Source organism: Loxodonta africana, chromosome 18 (assembly GCF_030014295.1).
Source record: "Loxodonta africana isolate mLoxAfr1 chromosome 18, mLoxAfr1.hap2, whole genome shotgun sequence".
NCBI classification, from domain to species: domain Eukaryota; kingdom Metazoa; phylum Chordata; class Mammalia; order Proboscidea; family Elephantidae; genus Loxodonta; species Loxodonta africana.
The window spans coordinates 3,083,752-3,103,397 of NC_087359.1; the positions used below are offsets into that span (position 1 = coordinate 3,083,752).

Below are 19,646 nucleotides of genomic sequence, written 5' to 3' on the forward strand. Positions count from 1 at the left end.
TACAATTTTTATTTTCCATGGATTTTAAACATACTTTTGCTACACAGTTTATGTATTTTATGAGATTATACTTTTTCATTCATATGAAGTTCAATCTTATACGATTTTAAGGTGATATGTTTGGTAGTGTGTCTATAATCTTTTAAAAGTTTAGTACAGTATATGAGGTAAAATCAACATTACATTAGAAATTGTTTACTCCTCTGCACTACTTTTGCAGTGAGGCTCAAATGGCAAATACACTATCAAATGACATTTACTATCAAAAATAGATGTTCATTTGAGTTAACTATGAAAAACATAAGCCACTGTAAACTTGCCACAGTGGCACATTTACCATTTTAGACATTCAACACTATAGAAATCTCTGGACGATTACACTCAAACTCCTTTTTACTGCCAAGTGTGGCACTTCTAAGAAATTTCTAGAAAACAATCACAATCACTGTTGTTTTGGGGGAAGATTATAAGCCTATACATAAGAGATTGAATTTAAATAAAATGTGAACATACAGTATATTATAGTGACAGATCATTTTTCCACTTGGAAAGGCCAAGTTTATTGGTTTCTTTCCTTAACAAAGGTTACTGTTTTTTCAACAACATGGACTATTTGACGTAAAACAATTACAATACATGCCCATTCTAGTATAGGATAAATTCTTCAGAGATCTTCAAAGAATAAATGTAAGTTCCTTTTTTCAAGACTGACAGAAGTGCTTAGTAATCACTAAAACGCTAACCTCAGCAACTAAAAATTAGTGATTCACTATTCTAAAATTCAAATAATAAATTAAAAAAGCTAGTTACGAGTGTTTTACACGTAACAGATATGATAAGAGAAGAATTTAGATAGTTTCATTACAAACTGTATATTGCTGGCTGTCATTGACATCTAGGCAAGATGTACAATGTGGTACTTGACAAAATCCAATCTGATCATCCAATAACTCACAAATGCGAACTCACAAAACATTAATGAATTATGCAATTGCAAAGTGCTCTAATGCAACATTAACCACATGCAATCAACAACTTGGAACAGACATTACATTAAACATTAGTTTTTCAAGAAAGAAAGCAGTTTGAAGTTTACTGGTGTGAATTAATTTTGTCTTCAGATTTGGTGACCGCAACAAAAAGGTTAAGTTTGATTATGAATTCTGATGGTGATGGCAGTAGTTATGGGAAAAGCAGCAAAACTTATGGGAGCTCTTCAAAATTAGCCCATAGCAGACAGAGGGAGTGTGTGTGTTATACACACGCACACACGTTTTATACACTTGGCATGTGTAGCTGTTATATATGCTGCTGTGTGTGTATGTGTACGCCCTTATACACATACATGTAGCTCAAAGTGCCACAAACAGAAGCCAAATTAAATAGCTTGGAAATTCAAAAATGACTTTAATTGTTCCTTTTAAAAAAGGAACTATCTAGAGGCAGAGCCGAGATGGCAGAATAGAGATACTTCTGGTGAGCCCTCTTGACAACAAAGACCTGAACAAACAAGTGAAACTAGTACATTTATGACAAGCTAGGAGACCTGAGCATCAAAGACAAGCTTAGAAAATGAACTTAGGGGCCGGGGGAGGAAGAGACAGTTCAGAAGCGGAGAGGAGTTACTGGACCCGAATTGTGGGGTGCTCTCAGGCACCATTCCCAGAGCCGTGGTGCTGGACTGGTACTAGCCTTCAGCCACATTTTCCTCAGGGAGAAGCAGCCAGCCACACAGCCTACTCACACCTCTGGAACCTGAGAAGAACAGCGCTCTCTGCGAAACCTAAGTACTTGCGTATATTTTAACACGCCCTCCAAACCCCAAGAAGGCTTCAGTGGCTGAATTCCCTGGGCCTGAGATAGGCACTGTTGAGTGCCTAGAGCCATCCTCCTGGCCTTGGGGAAGGAAAAAAAAATGCACTTAGGGGAAAAGATAATTTGCCAGCTCCATTAACTGGGGGAGCTCAGGATAGAAGCGGCTCCTGTACAGGCATAAACGGTCTGTGGACTTTGAGCACCGTTCCCCTCTGCATGGAACGATGTGGGACTATTTCAGAATAGGCCCTTGTTGGCAGACTCCAACCATTTCAGTTGTGCGGTGGAGACATGGGTGTTTGATATCTGACATTGCTTTGCCTATTAAACAAGATTCTCACCTACCCACATCAGGGGTCTAAGGACTGGTAGCTCCACTCAGGTCACCCAGCCACTCACAACAGAGATCCAAGGATAACTGGTACCTCCCACTCCTTACAACCAAAAACATTCAGTGCCCATGGTCCATCTGGAGAACCCACCCACCTACATGCTCTGGGGAACAGGGACGTGCTTTCCTCAGAGACACTCGGGGGTCGGTTCTCAACCCCCTGCCTTGTTCAGAGTGTGACCCCCTGCTGCAATCAGATACCAGTATATACACCAATAACCCCTGCCCCTCTAAGATTGTAGGACAGAGCCTGTACCACATACTTGATGATCAGCTACCTGGACACCTGAGCTGAATTCATAGAAGAAAAGTGAATGGACTCCTAGACTGATATGCCTGATAACACCTCTAGCCATCTGGGAATAGGAGGTCACAGCTCCAAAGGCGAAAATAATCAAGCTAGCTCACTCAAGAAACCCATAAGGCCATATCAAAACAAAACAAAGCAAGAAGCTACAACACAGTAAGCAAACATAAACTAATACAATAACATGTAGATGGCTTGGAGACAACAGTCAATATCAAGTCACATAAAGAAACAGACCATGATCACCTCAACAAGCTCTCAAAACAAAGAATCCAGGGATCTTCTACATGAAAGTACATTCCTCGAATTACCAGATGCAGAATACAAAAGTTTAGTATACAGAACCCTTCAAGACATCAGGAAGAAAATGAGGCAATATACAGAACAAGCCAAGGAACACACAGATAAAGCAATTGAAGAAATTAGAAAGATTATTCAGGAACATAACGAAAAATTTAACGAGCTGGAAAAATCCATAGACAGACAGCAATCAGAAATTCAGAAGATTAACAATAAAATTACAGAAGTAGACAACTCAATAGAAAGTCAGAGGAGCAGAATTGAGCAAGTAGAAGCCAGAATTTCTGAACTTGAAGGTAAATCACTTGGCACTAATATATTTGAAGAAAAATCAGATAAAAGAATTTTAAAAGAAATGAAGAAAACTTAAGAATCATGTGGGACTCTGTCAAGAGAAATAACCTGCAAGTGATTGGAGTACCAGAACAGGGAGGGATAACAGAAAATACAGAGAGAATTCTTGAAGACTTGTTGGCAGAAAACTTCCCTGATATTGTGAAAAGATAAGAAGATATCTATCCAAGATGCTCATTGAACTCCACATAAGGTAGATGTTAAAAGAAAGTCACCAAGACATATTATAATCAAACTTGCCAAAATCAAAGATAAAGAGAGAATTATAAGAGCAGCTAGGGATAAAAGAAAAGTCACCAACAAAGGACAGCCAATAAGAATAAGCTCAGATTACTTGGCAGAAACCGTGCAGGCAAGAAGGCAATGGGATGACTTATTTAAAAGATTGAAGGAAAAAAATTGCCAGCAAAAATGTCTCTTAAATATGAAGGTGAAATTAAGACACTTCCAGATAAACAGAAGTTGAGGGAATTCGTAAAAACCAAACCAAAACTACAAGAAATACTAAAGGGAGTTCTTTCATTAGAAAATCAATAATATCAGGTATCAAGCCAAGACTAGAATACTGGGCAGAGCAATCAGACATCAACCCAGACAGGGAAACCAAAAAAACAAAGCAGGGTTTAAAAAAAAAAAAAAGCTCAAAACAGGGTAACAGCAATGTTATTATATAAAAGAAGACAACTTTAAAATATTAATATTAAATATTATTAAATTAAATTATTAAATATTAAAAACGGCTAGAAATGTAATCATAGACCTTCCATACGGAGAGGAAGATACAGCGATAGGAGGAAATAAAAGTTAGGTTTAAATTTAGAAAAATAGGGGTAAATAATACAGTAAACACAGAGGAGACAAACTATCCTACTCATCAAAAAAAAATAGAAGAAAAAAATACAGACTCAGCAGAAACAAAATCAACAAGAATGAATATGAGGAAAGGACAATATATAAAGATAATCTACTCAGCACATAAAATTAAGTGGGAAAAAGAAACTGTCAACAACACACAAAAAAAGACATGAAAATGATACCACTAAATTCATACCTATCCAAAATTACGCTGAATGTGTACGGACTACATGCACCAATAAAGAGATAGAGAGTGGCAGGATGGATTAAAAAACATGATCCATCTATATGCTGCCTACAAGAGACACACCTTAAACTTAGAGACACAAACAAACTAAAACTCAAAGGATGGAAAAAAATAACAATCAAAAAAGAGCATGAGTAGCAATATTAATTTCTGACAAAATAGACTTTAAAGTTAAATCCATCAGAAAGGATAAGGGAGGACACTATATAATGATTAAAGGGACAATACACCAAGAAGATATAACCATATTAAATATTTATGCATGCAATGACAGGGCTGCAAGATACATAAAACAAACTCTATCGGCATTGAAAAGTGAGATAGACAGCTCCACAATAATAGTAGGAGACTTCAACACACCACTTTCGGTCAAGGACAGGACATCCAGAAAGAAGCTCAATAAAGGCACAGAAGATCTAAATGCCACAATCAACCAACCTGACTTCACAGGCACGTACAGGTGATGAAAACGGATGTAATGGCTAGTACAGACACACGTCTGTCTTCATGGTACCTACACAAATGGCAAAACATGGAAAAAAACAGTGTGCTACTGTTTTTTTTTACTGTCTATGTATTACCAAGCAACTTGTGGTTTGTCTACTCTTCAAAAGGATGAGCTTTTACTATTGTTCATTGTAGTTTTCATATTTTTTTTATTGTTGTTTTTAAATGAAACTTGTTGAATGTGTCAGGGCATTTTGTTACATTCTAAACATAGCCTACAGTCCACCCATCCATTCTTCTACAGCACACATCCCCCCTGGCCAAGAGCAATTGCCATCCTTTCTATATAAGACAGGAATACCATACGTTCTAACTTCAAAAAGTCAAAAATTGTCTCAGGAACCTAGTTATCAGTTCAGAAAAAAATGTTTATGTAAACATCCAAAAAAAAAACCAACCCCCCTGCATACATATATATTAATCATATTTCATTATCATAACCTCTGGGATAAAATATATTTCATTCAAAGACAAATGGCACAGATTTTTCATATTTCAGTTTTAATAAAATTTACATTTCAAATTAATGCAAACAATGACAACAAAATCCTGAGGTACATGTATTTAAATATCATTAAATAAGACTTATAAAAGTATACTTATTAGATAATTATTAGACCAAAGTTTCACTAAAAATAATATACAAAAAAAATCATTTCTCATTGGCATTCTCAGATATAATTTGCATAATTAAATGTTTAACTCATATACACATGGAATATTAGCCATGTAATAAAATTATTATATCTAGCAAAAATAAAGTAGAAAAGCACAATTTTTAAAATTCTAGTTGCAATATGGAGATTTAAAATTTCTTTTTTAATTACAAATTACTATATCCACAAAGACAAACCAGGACCAAATCCAATCCATGATAGGATACAGATAATTAGTTCTGTCATAGAGATAAGTCTCTTGTTTTACTCATCTTATTACACCATAGAATTAGGAGTTTCATCTCTTTTGACATTTGGTATGATTCCAGGCACTATTTTCTTCAAATTAGGTTTACATTCTTGAGAAATGTCTATGGGAGAGAAATATAATTTACAATTTAGTTTTTAACACACTTAAAAATATGCGTAGATTTAACAGTTATATTTTAATTTATTTTGCTTAATGATTCTGTGGACACTTAATTGGCAGTCTAATTCTTATAATATAGATGAAAATGGGGGTCAGTATTTTTAAAGACTATAAAGCTTTATGATAACACTTTAAAGCTTTATAATAACACTTTAAAGCTTTATAATATTAAGATATACCAAATAAATAAATTTGGTATTACCTAAATTATTCATAAGCTAATCTTAAAGTTTACTAATATGTAACATCTTGATTCTAATATCTTAATGAATAAACAATTCAAAACAGATATTATCACAGATAAGTCCTGTAGAAGAAATTGCTAAAACTTTAAGCTGTACAGTGTTAAAGGGCATATTTATCAGCCCTGTCTTCTATCGATCTAGTCCCAGAAGTATGTAAGTGTGCATATAATTTTAAATTATAATAAAGCACTTTTGGGGGGAAACTTTTCCAGGTGTTATGTTGTTTTGAAACTTAATGCAGACTTACTGTTTACTTAAAATACACCAAAACAAAGAAAGAGATAAATAAAAAACACACTGCATTGACTCATTTGAAGCTCTATTATGAAGACTGAACGAAGCAATGCATGTAAGGTACTTGGTAAATGTGTTTCTATTTTTAAAATATGGCTTGATCTAGTTCACTTCAACATACAAATACATTTTTTGGTTTCTTCATGTTTTACACTACTCAAAAATTTTGAGATAGGTTGAGAAGTAATTGGTTCAGGTGTCTTGCCACTGAACACTGAAAAGCTCTACCTTATTTTCATGATCTAAAAAAATGGAATTTTTAATTTATCAACTATAAATATGCAAATTTTATAGCACTAATTATCATTAATTTATAATAATAGCTTTTTAAATAAGAATTGCAACAACAATAAACCAGTTGCCATCAAGTCAACTCTAACTCATGGACACCCCCTGAGTGTCATATAGAACTGTGCTCCACAGGGTTTTCAGTGGCTGATTTTTCAGACGTAGATTGGCAGGCCTTTCTTCCAAGGCGGCTCTGAGCGGCAATTTAAATTTTTTAAGCCTCCACCGTTTTGGTTAGCAGCCAAGCATGTTAATCACGTGGGACTCCAGCAACAATAACAGGTCAGGATTATCTCAGTAATTTTCACAGTGTACCTGTGAGATAGGATAAGTAAATCTCCATGCAGTTATTTTGGGACAGAGTTATGTTGGCCAGTTTAAGATATTCAAGAATACTTCTAGACTACAGTGACTCCACAACATTTATTTCCACCCTAATAACTCCAGCAGTGAGGATTTCCTTAAAGGGATTTGTCCGTGGTACTGAAATGCTGTCCAAACTATTACGTCATCACTAGGAAAGTTCTTTGCAAAGAAGTGAATATCTTTCAGTCCTTTGTGTAGATTATATTTTTGCAAATAAATATTGTAACTTACATTAAGTTTATTTATGATTCTACAAATACTTCATTGCACTAGGGTTCCTAGGGTATTTTAACCAGAATGGAAACACTGACTTAACATTTCGCCCTGGCAAAAGTCACAGGCTAGAGCAGATGATGGTTACATATTCACTACATTTTTTATTCTTTGTTTTTTCTTCTACTCTTTCAATACCTTCTCTCTGCTCCTTACCTAAGATTGCATGAAACAAAGTTTTAGGACTCGTTTCACTTTTATTATATGGTTAAGAAAAGGTAGACCTATAATTTGTTCACCTGATGTCTCTCTGGAAACTCTGGTGGCATAATGTGTAAGTGCTACGGCTGCTAACCAAAAGGTCAGCAGTTCAAATCCACCTGGTGCTCCTTGGAAACTCTATGGGGCAGTCCTATTCTGTTCTATACGGTCACTATGAGTCGGAATCGACACAAAGGCAATGGGTTTGGTTTTTTTGGTTCATGTCTCTCTGCATAGTGTTTCTGCATAACAATAAAATAATACTAAATGCTGAAATAGTTAAAAACTACTCAGGGCTGCCAAGGTTGCCAAACAACTGTTTATCTTACTTAATTCAATCACTATTGAGGGCATGTTTAATTAATTCAATAAAACCCATCTATGCAGTGGGGGGATGCATTTAGATCAAGCTTTAATACTAAGTAAAAAATCCACAGGTTAAGTTCACTAGGTATTGTGAATAGCATCTTCCTTACTTTTTATGTCGGCCCCAGTTTCTTAAGAAAGTTAGGATATTAAACAAAATAGGAGAAAAAAGGCATACTCACAGGTCACATTTTCTACGTCTGAGTACACAGTGGACTCACTGCTAATCTTGTCAGCAATCTGGCACACCTTTTGTAGTCTAGGGAAAGCATTTAAAGGAAAAGGTAATTTATGTAAATAGCTACTATAATTGTGGGGAAAATCATGTTAATTGTGGTCATTAATTCATAATAACAAGAGCTATATCTTAATTAGCCCCAAATATATCAGGTGCTTAAGGTGATTTTCTCATTAATTTTCCTAATAGCACAATGGGGTAGGTGCTAGGGAAGCACCAGCCTCAGAGTGTTGAGACTCGTACGGTAAGTAAGCAGCTGGAGCCCCAAGCCTGTGCTACTAGGGAGCCATTTTGACTTGATTTCAATGTGGTTTGTTTTCCCCATTCATTAAACACAAGTTGTTTTGAAAAAGCTTAACAAATTTGACTTTTCTTTTTGGATAAAACTAAATATTCCCTTAGTTGACCAAACTTGTTAAAAAGAAAACAAAATACATGTCTTTAAAAAAGAAAGTTTAGATTTAGAAAATAACTTCAAACTGCTGCTTTACCACACATAGTAATGACTTGTGCATTTTTAAATGACAACATTTAAATATCAGATTTGGAATTACGATTAACTTTAGTAATTTAAGTATCCAGAAAAATTCATTAGGGCATCCTTTAAAACACATGGTATTGTTATTCTGAAAAATCCAGCACTCATCACATAAATGATGCAGTATAAAAATAATTTCTTTAAAATAACTTATGAGTAAACTTTTGACTTGTTTTTCATAGTCGTCTTTTTTTTTTTTTAATTTTATATGAGAGAGCACCTTACTTCTGCCAAGGAATTTAAAAAATGACAAAAGGTTCATCCTGACAAACATTTTGGTCCTTAATGAAATCTGGCTATTTTCAGATTTGGATATATTCCCGATCAGAATGTGGTTTCATTCCTTATAGTTCCAAAGGCACACATAGACCTTAAGTCCTGTCAGTGTTATAAATAGCATCTCATACAGTGTTTAGTCTATTACTTCCTACCACAGAACTTGAAGCTTAAAATTGCATGCATTTATTGTTGGACAAAGATTTAAAATAAAATTTAAAAAGTCTGCCCCAAGCTACTTACAAGCTGGCATTGAACAATCCCTGGTATTATAATAGAGTCGATGGAAATGTTTGCTACATTCGGCTGAAAATGTGACTGGCCCTATTGGACAGGAAAAGAATGCCTATTTTAAACACAAGATTGTTTTACAAACAAATTCGCTAGCACTTTATGGATGGACATAATATAACTGTAGTTATATACACTCTTCCATGCCCTTAAAAGAACTTGCCTGTGAGGTCTTCTCCCAACCCAGACACTGTAGGAGGGAGTGAACTGTAATCTCTATATAATAATAAAAACCTAAATTCACTCTCCACACCTCACCTAATGGAATCTTCCATTTCAGAACTCTTTAGAAGAGTTAAGAGGGAGAAGCTCTAGACAGAAAAAAATCTCAATAGAGAGTAAATCAAATGGATGAGAAGAATAAAAAAATCCTCATTTCTACTTTCTGTTCCTCAGTTTTCAAAGGAATTAATGTTTATATGCACAGACATTTATTCTGTTGTCAAAGTATAGCAATTTGTGTCCTTTTAGTGTCAAGGACTACTCTGGAGTGGAAGGGGCCTGGAAGTTCCCCTCTTCTAGCTGTTTAATTCCAAGGAAGGCCCCACCTCAACTTCCATCTTCACATCTGGATTCTGCTTTTTATGGAAGTAGCAGGAGTAGGAGACCACAGCTATGCTGCCACCAGAGCACTTGGCAACACTCAGCACCACAGGGTCCCTACACATCCGTGCCACGGGGTCCTCAGTTTGATTCTCCTACATTCCACAAGTCTTGAAGTTAAGTAACAAATGTGGCCCTTGGCTTTGATTAAGTGGGAAACTCACATCTTTCCCAGATTATACTCCTAAGATGTAAAACAGTAAAAGGTACCAGGGAGGATTTGGAAGAGAGAGACATGGCAACGTAAATGTGGTGGTGCAGGGTTAAAAATATCCCAGTGATTTTCTAGAGCTTGGGGCATAGAATGATGTGCAAATGATTCACAAAGGGGAGATGAAAAACAAAACAGTGCTGTGAAAGACCATTCCATCCACACTCAAGATGTGGTATATGAACGTCTACCTCTCCCCTGTTCAAAGCACTTCTATTACCACATTGGCTGTGATCAATAAATTCCTTAGCATACCACACATATCAATTCACTGTGTGATTTTAACCTACTTTTCCAGACATATTTTTGCCGAGCAGCCACACCCAGCCCTACCTATACTGCCATACACTCCATCCACGTCATATTACCTGTCCCTCCCAAAACCATACCATGTGCATTCATACCTGGCTCAAAAGATTCTTTTTCACCAACATATCTCTCTCATCCTGTGAACACCTTTTTCATGCCCTAAAATCCAAGTTAATATCATGTCTTATCCAAGACTTACCTGGTAGCTCATGGCAAAATTATTTACTTAATTTGTATCCTTAAAACTTTGTTTATACACCTATTATTTATCAAGATCTTTATGGGTAGTGTTAGTATTTGTCCATCTCCCTGAATGAACTGTGAGTTTCTTATGGACATTTATGTCTGTATTCCTAGTGCCTACCAGAGTAATTTCCATGTAATCCTTTTATTTAATTGAATTACTGGTATATTATATGCTTACCTGTGAAATGCTTTATGAATTTGTCCTTTAAGTTCAAATCTCTTGGGAATATTTCTAAAAAGAAAAAAATCTTTAGAACTTAGTAAATGCATTTCTACCATTTAAAAATATATATGTATATATACATATATGTGTGTACAAAAAAAGAGAAAAAAACTGCCAAAACAATGAACAAATCTCTCTTGGAAGAAGTACAGTCAGAACAACTCTTAGAAGCAAGGATGGCAAGATTATGTCTCACATACTTTGGACATGTTATCAGGAGGATAGTCCCTCAAGAAGGACATCATGCTTGGTAAAGTAGAGAGAAAAAGAGGAAGACCCTCAATGAGATGGATTGACACAGTGGCTGCAACAACAGTTGTGAGGATGGCACAAGACCAGGTAGTGTTTCATTCTGTTGTACATAGGGTTAATATGATTCAGAATCGACTCACTGGCACCTAACGACAACAACAATGTATGTACAGGTATACATGTGCTTATAAATATGCTGTAATTATAAGCACTGAACACATGAATTCTTGGTAATTTGTACACTATTCCCAACTCTGTACTGCAACCCTGACCAGGCTCTGGGGCTCCAGAATGCCAACAGAGCTAACAGTTTGCTCTGTGGCTCTGGAATACCTACAGATTCTCACAAATAGCATAGTCAGAACGGGACTTTAGAGTTCCCCACTGCCTCATACCTGTTTCTGCCCGATACTCCCCAATCTCAATAATGGCATCACTATTTACCCTTTGCTCATGTCAAAAATCAAGAATGATGCTTGACTTCTTTCTTCCCTCACCACTACACCCAATTCATCAGTTACTTTTGTATAGTCCACCTCCATAGAATTACCCCAATCCCATGCTTATATTAATACAAGTTTAGTCAAACTACCCTACTTTTTTTTTTTTTACTATACTTTGGCAGCAGCCTGAAAACTGGTCTCCTCCTTCCTATAATGCATTCTTGCCAAAGCAGCCAGAGCAAACAAACTAAAACGTACTTCAGATCATGATATTCTGTGCACATAGAATATAATAAAAAATCTAACTGCATCTCAGACTTCACCTTGCACTCATTAAAATATACCATCCAGAAAATGTATTTTTCAAAACCATTTTGGGAGCATACACAAATTATGAAAACCATTTAGGAGCACAAGAAAACAAATTTTAGTACTTGAGCCTCAATGTTTGTTGGCAAAATTCTTAACCCATTACACTCTTTGACTTATAATTGTGTTATTATAGGTTGACTTCTAGGTATGTCAAATATAACACAAATCCAACAGGGAAGTGAACGTTTGTCATCCTCCCCATAGTATACCTGAGCCACCACATTGCCTGTGTGACAGGCTGGGAAGACTGAGCCTTGGGATTGGAGAGGTGGAATTCTCACTGCGCTTTGCATCCTGGAAGCTGAAGAGGTTGTGTGGTATGTGAGGTACCTCTTGTCTGTAGGCAGCTCACCTCTGAGCTCACCTCATTATGGTAAGGAGGGGGCCCCCAGGATAGGCTGACCTAGCCCCCCTATTTGACCATGAACACCTGTACTTTGTAAACACCTAAAACTAGTCCAGAAAAATAAAGCAGCAGTGAACACAAAACTATTTCTTTATATAAATATTTTGTGCTGTCTTCAATAATATTCCAACCTGAACATGGGTCTTTCCCCATAACTCAGAAAACAGTCACGACTACATTTGAAACCAACCATAGCATAGCACTTGGCTTCCGCAGTGTCAAGATTCCATGTGACAAGACCCCCTGTGGCAAGGTGGCCCTGCTGGCCCTTTCTGAGGGGTGGGCACACGCATGTGCTACGGTCAAAGCATCTTTAAAGACTTTATACGTTATTCCATTTCCAATAGCATTTTAGGCCATAATTTTAATCTGTAAAATTTAACACAATGATGACACTAAAGTTTGTAAAGAATTACGTATTTTAAATATTTTATCCCCTCTTCTACTCCCCCATAAGACATTTCATAACTTGTATAAAAGCAATAATCATATCTGTTTAGCATTACAGGGACTGTTTCTACTACAACACTGTGGGCTTCTTGAGGACAGGGACAATGTCTTGTTCATCTGGTATAATGGGCAAAGTGTTCAACTGAGCTTTTCTGGCAAATGTTCAAGGAATTGGAAACTAAAAATATAACCCATGTCATGGATTGAAATGTGCCCCCCCAAAATACATGTGTCAATTTGGCTAGGCCATGATTCCAGTATTGTGTGATTGGCCACCATTTTGCCATCTGACGTAATTTTCCTATGTGTTGTAAATCCTGTCTCTATGATGCTGATGAGATGGGATTAGCAGGAGTTATATTAATGAGGCAGGACTCAATCTACCAAATTGGATTGTGTCTTGAGCCAACCTCTTTTGAGATATAGAAGAGAGAAGCAAGCAGAGAGGCAGGGGGACCTCATACCGCCAGGAAAAAAGAGCCAGGAGAATAGCGTGTTCTTTGGATGCCGAGTCCCTGCACTGAGAAGCTCCTCAGTCTTCGTGACAAGGACCTCCCTCCAGGGCCAACAAAGAAAGAAAGACTTCCACTGAAGCTGACACCCTGATTTGGACTTCTAGCCTACTAGACTGTGAGAGAATAAATTTCTCTTTGTTAAAGCTATTCACTTGTGGGCAGCACTAGATGACTAAGACAATCCCTCAAATAAATTATTTACCTTTAAAATGGAAACAATCATTGCCTCAATTGGGTTCAATATAGGCCACCAAAAAACCATGCTTTTATTACATTTTAATTTCAAAGAATAAACATCACATAGGAATATAAGACAGTGTAACACTTATTTAACTGAGACAGAGAATTCAGGGAGTAGAAAAGTGATGTTTGACACCTGAAGTGATAAGTAAGAGATAACTAGGCAAGAAGCAATGGGAACACCACCCCAGACAGAAAATAAATAAATAAACATACATACTACACCCCCATACACACACACACACACACACACACACACCCATTCCTCACTTACTGACATGGTTAGGTTCCAAAAACCGTGTCATTATGTGAAAATTGGTGTTACACAAAAATGGAGAATGACCACATCAGACCATAAATGGAGGATGACTACATCATTACATATCTGGCCAATTACATCATTACATAACCGCCGAACCACTGAGAATCATGACCCAGCCAAACTGACACATAACCTTAACTATCACAGCCAGCATTACTCTTGCCTTGCACCTTGGCGTCGATTACCACCAGATATATGTCAGATGGTGGATTTTTTCTATTGTCATAAATGCAAAATGTTGGATAACGAGATAGTTGGTAAGTGAGGAGTATGTATATGTACACACACACACACACACACACACACACACACACAGAAACTCTGGTGGGATGGTGGTTAAGAACTATGGCTGCTAACCAAAAGGTCAGCAGTTCAAATCCACCAGGTGCTCCTTGGAAACCCTATGGGAAGAACTACTCAAAATTGGCTTGACAGCAATGGATTTTTTTTTTTTTGGTACATACACACACACACGCACACACCATATTTCTACACAAGTAACCTCCATCTTCCGTGTGTATTTGCCAGCCATGCCCTCCTCCCATGAGATTTTTTTCGTGTGCACTATGCTAATTTTTTACAGCAACATGTAGAAGAGGACTGGTAGGGTGCCTTGTGGGGGGAGGGCGCAACCGGCAAACAAATGTAAAAAGTGTATGTTATCTGAGTAAAAATATGGTATATATATATATATATTTGTTGTTAGGTGCTGTTGAGTCAGTTCTGACTCATAGCCACCCTATGTAAAACAGAACAAAACATACATATGTGTGTGTGTATGTATATATATACATGTATATATATATGTGTATATATATATATACATACACATATATATATACATGTATATATATATGTGTATGTATATATATATATATACATACACATATATGGAAAACCTGGTGGTGTAATGATTAAGAGCTACGGCTGCTATCTAAAAGGTCAGCAGTTCAAATCCACCAGACCCTCCTTGGAAACCCTATGAGGCAGTTCTACTCTGTTCTATAGGGTCGCTATGAGTCAGAATTGATTCGACAGCAATGGGTTTTATATATATATATTCACACATATCCCTGAAAACAAAAATCCTCACAACTGGACCAATAAGCAACATCATGATAAATGGAGAAAATATTAAAGTTGTTAAGGATTTCATTTTACTTAGATCTACAATCGACGTCCATGGAAGCAGCAGTTAAGAAATCAAATGATGTATTACATTGAGCAAATATGCTACAAAAGACCTCTTTAAAGTGTTAAAAAAGCAAAAATGTCACTTTGAGGACTAAAGTATGTATGTATGCAGAGACATTTATTCTGTTGTCAAAGTATAGCAATTTGTGTCTTTTTAGTGTCAAGAACTACTCTGGAGTGGAAGGGGCCTGAATATTTCCCTTATCTAGCTCTATAATTCCAAGGAAGTCCCCACCTCAACTTCCATCCTCACATCTAGACTCTGCTTTTTATGGAAGTAGCAGGAGTAGGAGACCACAGCTATGCTGCCACCAGAGCACTTGGCAACACTCAACATTACGGGATCCCTACACACCCATGCCAGGATGCTCCTTAGAAGGGAGGATGGAGAGAGGCTTCGTCTCACATACTTTGGACATGTTATCAGGAGGAACCAGTCCCTGGAGAAGGACATGATGCTTGGTAGAGGGTCAATGAGATGGATTGACACAGTGGCTGCAACAATGGGCTCAAACATAGCAATGATCATTAGGATGGTGCAGGATTAGGCAGTGTTTTGTTCTGTTGTACACAGGGTCACTATGACAAGGAATAGTCTCAGTGGCAGCAACATACGGCCTAGAAGGGAGAAGAACTACAGTGTGTTCAAGTACCTGAGAAATTTCCAGGTGGCTAAAGGAGAGAGATGGTGAAGGAGAGTGGCATAGATGGGGCTGCAGACATAGCTGGGTTGAACTCACAAGAGCCTCATAGGCCTTCATGAATTTTACACTTAATTCTACAAGTAATGAGAAGCCAAAGGATTTTAGGCAAGAGAATAACATAGTCAAAATTCATTTTTAAAGATCATTATGCCTAACTTATGGAGGGGCACAAACAGATGCAGAGAGACAATAAAAAGTTTTACAGAGAAGTAACTATATTTCTACTGAATAGCGTGGGCCTATGCAGCAGTTATGAGGCATTGGTGGTTCAGTGGTAGAATTTTCACCTTTGATACAGAAGACCCAGGTTTAATTCCCTGCCAGTGCACCTCATGGGCAGCCACCACCCATCTGTGAGTGGAGGTTTGCATGTTGCTATAAGGCTAAAAAGGTTTCAGTAGAGCTTCCAGGCTCTGATGGAAAGGCCTGGTGATCTACTTCTGAAAATCAGCCATTTAAAACCCTATGAATCACAATGGTCTAAACTAATCATGAGGACATCACAAGACCAGGCAGTATTTCATTCCATTCTGCAGCAGCTAACAACAACAACCTGACAACAACAACCATGTTCAGGGGTTGGCAAACTATGGTCCAGAAGCCAAATCCAGTCTTAAGCCTATTTTTGCACATAAATTTGTTTTGGGACACAGCCACACACATTTGTTTACATACTGTCTACGGCTGTTTTTGAGCTACAGTGACCAAGTTGAGCAGTTGTAAGTCCTTTCTCATATCTTACATACAGAATATGTACAGATGTGTTGTGCCTTAAAGAAAGGCAATATAGGGAAATCTTAATTGTTTTCACAATAATTTATCCAAAAGTAGGGGTAGGGCCAAGATGGCAGAGTAGTCAGGTGCTTCCTGTGGTCCCTATTACAGCAAAGACCAAAAAAAAAAAAAACAAGTGAATCAATTATATATGACAATCTAGGAGCCCTGAACATCAGAGGCAAAGTTGAAGAATTGGACTGAGTGGTGGGGGGAGGGAGAGACAGTTCAAAAGTAGCGAGGAGTTGCTGGGGCTGACCCAGCAGGAACCAGCACCCCACGGGCTGATTCGCTGGTGCAAGCACAATGAAACAAGCAGCGGTGTTTGGGACACATTTTCCACTTCAGGAGAGAATGAGCAGCAGACAGTCCACTCATGCCTCCAGAATCAGCGAAAAACAGTGTGCAATTGGCAAGAGATAAGTACTTGCATCTAATATACTGCACAGAGCAAAAAACACCCCTTTGGAAAAAATTTGCTCCCATTTACCTGACTCCTCCCCATTCTTCACCAGATCCCAAGTCGGCTTCAGTGATGGCTGCTTTCCCTGGGCCAGAAGTAGGACCTGCCATGCACCCCGAGCCATTCTCCTGGCCTCAGAGAAGGAACAAATTAACAAACAGGGGGAAAAAATAATCTGCTAGCTCCTCTAGGCCAGGAACTCAGGGCAGAAACAGCTCCTTTGCCTAGGCACAGGCATAAGGGGTCCATGGACTTTGAATGCCTTTCACCCGTCCATAGACCTGTGTGGGCCCATTTCAACAGCATAGGCCCTCATTAGCACAGTACAACAGGGTATATACCTGAAGTCTAACTTCAACTGTTTCAGGTGTATGGTGGAGAGGCAGATCTGTGACATTTGACACCATTCTGCCTATTAAGCAGGGTCCTCACCTACCCACATCAGGGGCCTGAGGACTGGTGGCTCCACCCATGCCACCTAGCCACCTACAAGAGGGGTCCAAGGATAAATGGTATCCATCAGTTCTTACAGCCAACAGCATTGGGTGCCCGTAGTCCAGCTGCAAAACCTATGTGTTCTAGGGAACAGTGATACACTTTCATCATACACTCTCAGGGGTGGTTGTCAGCCCCCTGCCTTCCTTGGGACATGACCCCCTACTGCTGCCAGATATCTGTGCCCACACCAATCACCCCTGCTCCTCTAAGACCGTAGGTGAGAGTCTGCATCACCACTTAGTGACCAACTACCCGGACACCTGATCTGAATCCGTACAAGAAAAGCAAATGGACTCCTGGGCTCATATACCTAGTAGCAGCTCTAACCACCTGGTGACTGGACATTAGAGCTTCAAAGGCACCAATAATTAAACTAGCTCACTCCAGCAGCCTATTTGGGTATATCAAAACAAGAAGCTAGGGTATGGTAAGCAAACGTAAAATAAATAAATACAATAACTTATGGATGGCTTGGAGACAACAGTCAATATCAAATCTCATAAAGAGGCAGACCATGATGGCTTCAACAAGCTCCCAGGACAAATAATCAAGAAATCTTCCAGATAACGAGAACTTCCTGGAGTTACCAGAGGTAGAATACAAAAGATTACTATACAGAACTCTTCAAGAGATCAGGAAGGTGATCAGGCAAAACAAGAACAAGCCAAGCAGCACACAGACAAAGCACTAGAGGAACGTAAGAAGATTAGAGAAGAGCATAATAACAAATTTAATAGGTGCAAGAATCCATAGACAGACAGCAAACAGAAACCCAGAAGATTAACAATAAAATTTCAGAATTAGACAACTCAATAGAAAGTCCTAAGAGCAGAATTGAGGCAATGGAAGTCAGAATTAGTGAGAGTGAAGATAAAGCACTTGGCACCAATATATTTGAGGAAGAATCAGATATAAGCATTTTAAAAAGGGAAGAAACTCTAAAAATTACATGGGCCTGTAGAGGAATAACCAATGAGTGATTGGAACACAAGAACAGGGGGGATAACAGAAAATACAGAGAGAACTGCTGAAGATTTGTTGGCAGAAAACTTCCCTGATATCATGAAAGATGAGAAGACATATATCCAAGATGCTCATTATTAAACCCCAAGCAAGGTAGAGTCCAAAAGAAAGTCACCAAGACATTATAATCAAACTTGCCAAAACCAAAGATTTTAAAGAGAGAATTTTAAGAGCAGCTAGGGATAAATGAAAAGTCACCTACAAAGCAGAGTCAATAAGACTAAGTTCAGACAGCAGAAACCATGCAGGCAAGGAGACAATGGGATGACATATAGAAAGACTTGAAGGAAAAAAAACGCCAGCCAAGAATTATATATCCAGCAAAACCGTCTCTCAGATACGAAGGTGAAATTAAGACATTTCCAGATAAACAGAAGTTTAAGGAATTTGCAAAAACCAAAACAAAATTACTAGAAATACTAAAGGGAGTCATCCAGTTAGAAAATCAATAACTTCAGATAACAACTCAAGACTAGAACACAGGACAGAGCAACCTGATTATCAATCCAGATAGATAAATTGCAAAAATAAATCAAAGCTAAAACGCTCAAAACAGGGAAACAGAGACATCAATATGTAAAAGATAACAACATTAAAACAAAAAAAAAGAGATAAAAGATTGGTTTAAACCTAGAAAAACAGGGGTAAGTAAGGTAACCACAAAGGGGGTAAATAAAGTAACCACAAAGGAAACTAACAACCCTACACATCAAAATAAACAAGAAAAACATAAAGACTCAGCAAATACAAAAGCAACAACAAATAAAAGGAAAAGAAAATATGTGAAGAAAAACAACTCAGCATAGAAAAATTCAGTGGAAAAAAGAAACTCTCAACAACACACAAAAAAAAGACATCAAAATGATAGCACTAAATTCATAATACCTATCCATAATTACACTGAATGTAAATGGACTAAATGCACCAATAAAGAGACAGAGAGTGGCAGAGTAGATTAAAAAACATGATCTGTCTATATGCTGCCTGCAAATATATCAAGCAAACAAAAGCATTTTAAATAATGAGTTACCCAAGAATATTTAAAATATGACTTACAAAATTTCAATGTGTGCCTAACTTTTACATAAATAAATTTAATATAATGTTAAATAATACCTTGTGAAAGAAATCAGTCAATTTGGCCAATACAAGTGGTAAAG

General features: G+C 37.5%; 1 protein-coding gene across 3 annotated transcripts in view; it reads right to left on the reverse strand.

Annotated features, from left to right (window-relative positions):
* Positions 1-267: 267 nt before the first annotated feature.
* The window catches only part of ALKAL1 (ALK and LTK ligand 1), a 28,107-nt gene continuing 8,728 nt past the window's right edge, over positions 268-19,646 (reverse strand). The window contains exons 3-6 of one of the 3 annotated variants that reach the window (XM_010599548.3): positions 10,786-10,839; positions 9,191-9,271; positions 8,078-8,154; positions 268-5,803 (exon numbers count right to left, since the gene is read on the reverse strand). In XM_010599548.3, coding sequence (XP_010597850.1) covers positions 8,090-8,154; positions 9,191-9,271; positions 10,786-10,839 — 200 coding nt within the window. In that variant the 3' untranslated portion in view covers positions 268-5,803; positions 8,078-8,089. Of the gene's footprint in view, positions 5,804-6,105; positions 7,005-8,077; positions 8,155-9,190; positions 9,272-10,785; positions 10,840-19,646 lie in introns of those variants that run through there. The other 2 variants (XM_010599549.2, XM_064270411.1) reach the window with 2 other exon arrangements.